At 37.3% G+C, this 8,342-nt stretch overlaps 1 protein-coding gene across 1 annotated transcript; it reads right to left on the bottom strand.

Moving 5' to 3' along the window:
* Window positions 1–789: 789 nt before the first annotated feature.
* LOC103453236 (uncharacterized) lies at window positions 790–8,114 on the bottom strand. The gene is made up of 18 exons (XM_008392784.4): window positions 7,584–8,114; window positions 5,528–5,770; window positions 4,956–5,019; window positions 4,744–4,873; window positions 4,516–4,660; window positions 4,136–4,384; window positions 3,963–4,047; window positions 3,512–3,614; window positions 3,153–3,278; window positions 2,962–3,075; window positions 2,615–2,733; window positions 2,373–2,460; window positions 2,199–2,291; window positions 1,986–2,075; window positions 1,749–1,868; window positions 1,546–1,637; window positions 1,212–1,269; window positions 790–1,078 (listed from the first exon to the last, which is right to left on the bottom strand). Exons 1-18 carry the CDS (start codon window positions 7,789–7,791, stop codon window positions 998–1,000), a joined length of 2,208 nt encoding a protein of 735 aa, XP_008391006.3. The 5' UTR covers window positions 7,792–8,114; the 3' UTR covers window positions 790–997.
* Between the last annotated feature and the right edge of the window lie 228 nt (window positions 8,115–8,342).

Genomic DNA, 8,342 nt, shown 5'->3' with positions numbered 1-8,342 from the left:
TGTATTCTATAACTAGCTTTGAGAAACAACTTTAAGCTTTAGATGATGTGTTCTCATAACCTCCTGCTCTGTAAACGATTTGTGTAGGTTTTGGAAGTGGTGCTGCTAAACCTCATATACCCCACAATCAAGTTGTTTACACCTGAACTCATGATAAAATTTATGGATCTGCCATGTATGTATACGTACGTATCTGCTAAGAGTGTTCAGATTTTCACTTGGGTCTTTTTGTTAATTTGTGGACCAATTTTAGTTGCTAATCATTGTTGTAAAGGTTAATTAGTCCAATTACTTGAGATAGGTGTGTTAAATTGTGATTACGGTTTCAAACCCGTAGCAGAGCGCTGGTATATGTGCTAGTATAAGCTATTTAGAAGGAGAAGCCCTATCTTGTAATCGAGAAAAAACAGCACCACCACCCAAAGAATACATACATGCAATAACTAGGTAATAGATAGTATTGAGGTGATAGTGCCACTAAAATGGCGTCTCGGTTACAAGACAAATTTTCTCCTATTTTTTTGGTATAACTATGCCTAGAGCGCAGAGAAAAAAACCTCCACAGGTGCCTCGAAATGTGTCTGCTTCATAATCATGCTCATGGTCGTGCTCCTTGTCATTGTAATACTTAAAGATGGACTCGACTTCTTTACAAGGAGCGTAGACTATAATTTGAAAAGATGGGGAATTCAATAAATAGGGACAGAAATCTTGAAAACATGAAATTGCAGCGGTCAGATTAACGGTATCATGTCCTCGGTACGGTATTACTACAAAAGGAGACAAAACTTGGTGAGAAAAAGACTTGTGTGTTAATAGGCAGTATAGATTACATTGGAGATTTGGATTTTGGAATACATTTTCGTATAAGAGGTACTAGTGTTGCAAACATATCAACAGAAAAGAATGACAAGAATACATCTTTGCTACTATTTCACGTATTTACACGTCCTCCAGAAAGCCTCAGCGTCTCTTGCAGCATCGTTATGTATCACAGCTACGGATCAAGAAAGACTGCTTGCTTGGCCGACTCTCCATTAACATGATCGCTGGATTCCACTTCATAATCACTCTGTTTCTGCACAACACCAAATAATTGTTTACTACAACGATAATCGAACACACTGATGGAGAGAATGGTCAGGGTGTGAGTCAACTAAAGGAGGATCAACTGTAAAACAAATTTATGAGGCTTTCAGGTATGTACATACTTCGGATGGAGGATCAACTGTAAACAAATTTATGGATCGAGGGTTGAAACCGAGTGTGCTGAAAACACATGAAAGAAAACAGATGTCAGTTAAAGAGATGACCCAAAGACAACACCTTATAGGAACTGTATTCAACCCCCACGGGATGCAAAATGGATAACAAGATTCATAATTTACTCGATCAATTTCTAACATGTTCAATATTTTCACGGAAAGTTCTGCACTGTGAAAATTTGACAAATATACAACCTATTTCAAGTAAGGACGGAAGGGGAAAAATGAGCACATTGTTGCTTTTTAATTTATTCCTCTATAAGGAGAGAAGATAGTTTACCAGCGAGATAGAACTAGCTGCCACAGGTATGGAATAAAGAACTCCTCCGGATGACTCTCTTGTTCATATGTGAACCGCAACTGAGTGAACATCTGAGAAAAGATTTTCGGGACATTTTAAACAATCTCCAGGTAGCAACTGTGCACTTAGGCCACGTTATTCAACAATGAAAGTTTCTTTTTTCATTTCTTTTCCTTTTTTACCTTCATCCCTTCACCCCGCCATGATCTGCAATTAATTATTATGACTTGGAGTACTTTCTCTACTGACCATTCACCATCCGTATTCTGGGCATCCATGCGACTATTGAAAAAATCTAACACCTACAAAGCCAAACAAAAAGTACAATTCAAATACACTAAAGAAAACATGGTCCAAGTAATCACCAAAACTTGCCTATTTATTTAAAAACAGGATAAGCTACAAGTTCTGTAACATACAGTGTAGATGTTTTCAAGCAGCTCGCTGAAGCGTGGATGATTCCTGAAAGGCTGAAAAACCTCCTGCCTGTGCATTATTGCATATACAACCTGTCCATTGCATACAGTGAGGAATATGGAAAACAGAAAATATTATAAAGTGATAGCATTAATCATTTTGTGTGAACAATATAACACTATCACAGACAGACCCCTGCTAGTGTACATGAGTACCTCAGGATTTCGTGGCAGGGCATAAGTCAAAATTGCATTTAATATTTCAAGAACTAGTCTCAAGAAGTCGGTATATATATGCATCTCCGTTGACTGCAATAGGAAAAATTCTAGCTCAGTAGACAAAAGAATGGGAAAGGGTGTCAATTATAAGTTAAGGAGTGTTGTCATTACTGTATCATCTGCAAGGCCATTTCCTTCAAATGAGTTGCCTTTGGCTAATCGCATCTGATTATCTCGCATTTCTGCTAATTTGTTATACCTAAATCAAATATTACACAGAGAAATATTTTAAAAACTTTTAACAAAAAAATCATGCCAGAAGTGCATGAAAGAATAACTTTGTAAACTACAAAACAAGTAGAAATGAAAAATATAAAGCTCATGGAGAACACCATAGACATAAAAGGTCATACTTTCGAGAGAGCATATCAAAAAGGCTGACCAATCTCTGGGATGAGTATGCACTCAAACGGTGGACATGAGGTGCCATGTTTGCCAAAGTTGCCAGACAAGTTGTATGGAGATAAACATCCTATTACAGTGTAACAAACCAAATATGACAATTAGGCAAGTTACAAAATCTTCAACCCATGATCATACCACCCAAAAACTATTGTAATGACTTTGTTAAAGTATTTAAAAGCTTAATCTCGAGGTCTTACATCCAACTGACATAAATATCAAGTCATAAAAGCAATCTGACAATAACACTTGCAAGAACATTCATGAAAGTTCACAGTGAAAATGGAAAGATGGATACCCGCAACTTCGATAGGTTATACTGCACTGTCCGTATCAGCGTAATGACCATTAAGGAACCAAGAGATGTTTGATGGAGGAGACGTTCTTTATACCAGGGAACACTAGGAAGTATCTGTTCACATGATAAATACATTAATAGGAGGCCTAATGAATAAAAGTCTTGTGCTGGCTACCGCAGGTGATCCTTACCAATTTGTGAATGCTGGCATTAAAAGAAGAATCCTGACTAAGTATGAGAAGAATAATAAGCAACATGTAGATTTGATTAGACGTCCTCTTTGAAGCATTGTATAAAGCTTCCAGTATAGGCATCAACTGTCCATTTCAAAAACATATTAGCATCAAGTTTCATATCAATGTAGAAGCAAACTTGATGATGCAAGGCATTTACAAACACTCAAAGACATAAGGCGAAAAACAAAAATGACATAAGGCAAAAAACACTACCTATGAAATATATCCAAAGACTAACACTCAAAGACATAAGGCGAAAAACAATATCATCTTAATAACTTTTTTTCATGACAAGATAAGCTTCTGTTCCATACCAGTGTATCCAAATCAGTTCGCACCAAGACATACTCCAGAAAGCCGGCATTCCCTTGCAACAAAGAGTAAAGCAAAAGAGCAGCAGCCTCATCAGCCAAGTACCTGCAGAAACACAACAAAATTGTTAGGTGATACTCAAAAAACAAAAGGGGGAAACAAACTCGGAGCAAGGTTGAAATAAGGAATAGAGATTAAATCTGCTTGAATTAAGAGTTAGAGATTTTTTTTCCCCCTACCACATTAAATAAATAAAACAAACTAACAAAATATTTGTCCTCTCCCACACCACTAAGATCTTTTTAAACCCTAATTTGGTGTCCGCTGTATCACACTCAATTGTCAACAATCTTATTATCTACATAATAATGCAACAAAGAATTAGCCTATACTTGATAAAATAGTAAATCAAATTTAAAAATGAAAAGTATAAAAGAAAAGAGAGCCACTCACATCCCAAGAGCATCGAACAGAGACGCAAAAGGTAACCTCAAAACTGGACCAACATGTACATTACCCTCAGTATCTGCCCGATCAACTGCAAGCAAGGAACATATCTACTCAAGTTATGTGAATATGCCTTCGAAATAAGATTACGTAAAGAGACAAACAAGAAAGCATCTTACATTCAACATCTGTTGCATGTTCTAAGGCCTTGCAGTAAGGGTTGTCAGAAAAATGTGTACTCCCTTTCAAAAGGGAATCTGAAGCAGTTGTATCATTACTTTTATCTGTAATTGGTTCAATGCCCTCAACACATTTATGATAATGAATGAGAATAAGTAGCACGTGGAGACTGCAGTCTGCCAACAGACTTCTTGAGCCTTCACCACTTGAACTGACAAGAAAGTTGAATGGCAATAACATGAAATTTGCTGCAAATCAAAAAATTGATGTCAACAGAGAGAAATTTAAGTTTCAATATTTCCCAACCGGTAAACAATCTTTATATAAGTAAACAGTAAGTTTTAATAATGCATCAAGGATACCGCCATATGACCCATACCAGCTGCAGATCCAACTCTTTGTAAAACACCAGGCTGACTTCCTTCAGAATATACAGAATAAGATGCACTATTTAGGGATATGGAAGGTCCTGAAATGTAACTGAGGAGCAGTCTACGGACAACCAAGAGAACCAAAGAACTTTCCTGGGCATTGAAGAAGTGGTGTAAGATAATTGAAACAACAGGAAATTTGGATGAAACATAACGCAAGAGTTTCATCAAGTAACCTGAGACATTGCTGCATCGATGAATGGGTTCACATCTTCCGGTCCTGGAGATGGCCCAGAAAGAAGTTGAGTTGACATCGCAACCAGCATGAAGTTAAGCAGCTCCAAATGAAGGAGGTATGTATCAGGACTTGTGACAAAGATGATACATAATCAGAAAAAATACAACATAATCTCAATGATAAGGAACAAGTGGATGCTTGAGGATGTACCTTACATCTATTGACCCAATAAAGCTAAGCACACTATGCATAACAAATTCCTGAGTGTTTAAATCTGCAAAATTGATAAAAAAACATAACTATAGATTTATGTTGTGGTCAAATATATCTTATTTTAAAATCAAATGAAGCGTAACCCAGGTAATAAAGATAACTAAACCAAAAAAAAAAGTAACATAAACATAATTGAACTTGGAAAGATGGTACAGTAGAAAAGATAACCAAACCAAATAAAAGATGAAACATAAACTTAATTGGACTCGGAAAGATGGTAGAGAAGGAAGGCAAAAGCTTCTTCAAAAGCTCATTGAAATCCTACACTCTCTACACAATCCAGCTTCTCTAACCACCACCACCACCCGCGCTCGCTTCTCCAACCAGGGGACAAAAGCATAAAATGTCTAAAACACTAACAAAAACACTAACAACAATTAACCAATCTGCGCAAGACCACAGCTTTCAGATTTCGTGAAGATTGCAGAAGAAAATCATAAAAAGGGCCTTGATAGAAACTCATTCTTGGATTGATATTAATTACAGCCAACAGAATACAAGTGAAGTACCTTTTGTAATATCAGTTGGCATTGGTTCACTTTCATCAAGGGATAAATGCAACTCTTCAATCTTCTCATCCTTTGCATTTTCAATGAAGTACTTTAGAAAGATGGATGAGATGTACACTGCATTTACAGCCTTCATATAAACAATAGAAGGCGCACCAGAAGAGGTTGAAATTGATTCTTGCAAACACCGTGCCATGTGGATCAAAATCTTTGCAAGATGCCTGGTACGATAGTTGTTTTGTGCTGCAAATGAGGGAAAATGAGATATAGAAACATAGAAAAATTATATATGTATATATGAAATATTTAACATTAAAACAAAAAGCCAGATAAGCACATGCATATAAGCTAACAGATGGTCAACTGGAAATGCGTTTAAAATGGATTCTCATGCACATTTCTAGAACTTACAGGAATTATGGGTGCATGTTTGGTACGAACAGAGTCATCAATCTCAAGATTCAAGTAGCCATGACCAAATAATATCAAAACTTTACATAACCCTTTTGGAAAAGAGGGAAGCTCAGCAACAAAATCATTCAATACCTAGCAGCAAATCACAATTTTTAAGATTTTGTGGAAACCTTAAACGGTCACGGCTGAGGTCGTGTGATATATTTGCAAATTTGCAATTATTGACAGGATTTGAATTCTACAAAATCTTGTGTTCCCACAAATGGGTTATGGGTTTGGATTCACTAGAGTTCATTCTTTGGGCTGGGTTATTTAGAAAATACTTGAGAAAGTCATCTGAAAAAGTGTTTAAGTCACTGCTCAACTTATTAACCTACATCTACTACTTCAACAAGCTTAGCCCATAACTGTTTTAAGTTCCATGTACATATTTAACTTTAAAAAGGATCTAATTTGATGACATAGGTGCTTTGACATTCTGACGAGAAAACATTCAGGTAGCGAGCAGCATTGTGGCTGATCTAAAATAAATACTAATAATAATTTAATCTACCCCAATATTTCTATATACACTCGGGAAGAAGTTTGGGCAATTCTCTACTTCGCTTACTAATGGATAAAAGGAGTGATTGGTTTTGTATTGCTAAATCCAATTGAACTGTAACTAGATATTCCTTTGCTCAAAACTTTATAGCCCTTATCAGTATCTACTAAGGAAGAGTGAAACAGATAGAAAGATTAAATGACTTGAAAATAAGGCTCCCAGAAAGAAAAAGAAATTAAATAAAATGAACAATAGGTTTTTTGACAACAGTCCTCCAAAATTCAACATATCAAAGACCATTGGTGATGGAGGAGCATTCAATAAATTAGTATTTCTACTTTCTTATGTGTGAGGCACATTAACCTTGGAGTGATTCCAAGGTAACTTCGGTGTGATGCCAGAATTTTTCTAATTCTCTATTGGAGGGATCCCAATACACCTTTGATGTGATGCCAAAGGCGGAAGTGACTCAAGTGAGTCCGGATCTTCTTCTATATTCCTATCTATTTCTACTGTCCTACATCAATTGGGCTGCTCCCGGTAACCCACAGATAGTGTTTTTCTCAGTCTAAGGACCAGTCGAACAGAAAGCCTCTTGAAGAAAGATCCTATGGCCTTGGTGTAACACAAGCTCAGAATAAAGCAGTTAGGTAAGTGTAGGGAGTCTTTAAAGGCCGAATCTTGAATCAAAAGGTATTTGTACACGAACGTATTCATTGTATAAAAAATAAAAATTTCCACACAGCAACCAAGTTTTTCTCCACTGATTTCTGCCCCAAGATAGTTGCTTTTTTAATTAATTATTGTTCTCTGTATAGTGGATTAAGTAATTCTGGGTCCATTGGAGGACAATTAACTGTCCTTAACAACGGTTTACACTCTAACAATGAAAATCTGTTAACCTAAGTTGATCCTAATCCTTATTAGAACATTACTAATCAATATCCAAAACTAGAGACCGACGTAGTCATGCTTCGATTTCATCAGAAATAATGCCAATGCCGCAGATAACTGAACCCTAATGGCACTTGTGGCGCACAATTGATCAAAGAGAGCATTCTGTTATATAAAAACAGAGAGAGAGAGAGATTGACGAACCGAGAGTTTGGCAAGCTTGATGAACGCGGTCAGGCTGCCAGTGTAGATTGAGAGGGAGTTGGAGGAGTTTGTTCCAGAAATCGGAAGATAACGGAAACGACTCGTCGCCGATGAAGGTGCTAATCAGGTACTCCACCGTGTCAAGTGGGCGCGAGGCGGAGCTGCTGCTGCTGCTGCCCCATCGCGGCGTAGAAGGCACGGCTCCCATTACAAAAAATGCAGAAGAGTCGTTTCGAATGCGCCGAGTGAAGTAATTGAACCGACGACGACTAAGATCAGAGGGCCGGCGAGGCGATCTCGGAGGTGCAATTGGTGGAGGTCGTCGAAGGGGATGGCATTACAGAGAGGGTTTGGGGTTTGGGGGTTTGGATCTTCAGAGGAGATTGAAATCGAGATATGAGGCGTTTGATGCGGTGGAGAAGACGAAGAAGGAAAGGGGTGCTTGAAAATGAAGGTGCTGCTGTGCCTGTGCCTGTGCCGGTGCCTGTCTATGACTTTGGAGCAATTTTCGGTTTTCCAAAAACGACGTCCTAATTTCATTTATTTTCTTTTTTTCAATCCTAACTTCATTTTTCATTGAATTCCCCTTTCTACCCTCCATAATCAAAATTTAATTTACAAAATATTTGTTACAATCCTCATTCCCGTAGAATATTTTCTTGTCAAAAAATACCATTTATGTTTTAGCCTTATCTTTCCAACACACTTAGTTTTGACATGTTGACGATTTTGTTAACTAAATATCAACAAAAATAGCCC

Source organism: Malus domestica, chromosome 13 (genome assembly GCF_042453785.1).
Source record: "Malus domestica chromosome 13, GDT2T_hap1".
Taxonomy (NCBI): Eukaryota; Viridiplantae; Streptophyta; class Magnoliopsida; order Rosales; family Rosaceae; genus Malus; species Malus domestica.
This window is presented reverse-complemented; position numbering and strand designations above follow the sequence as displayed.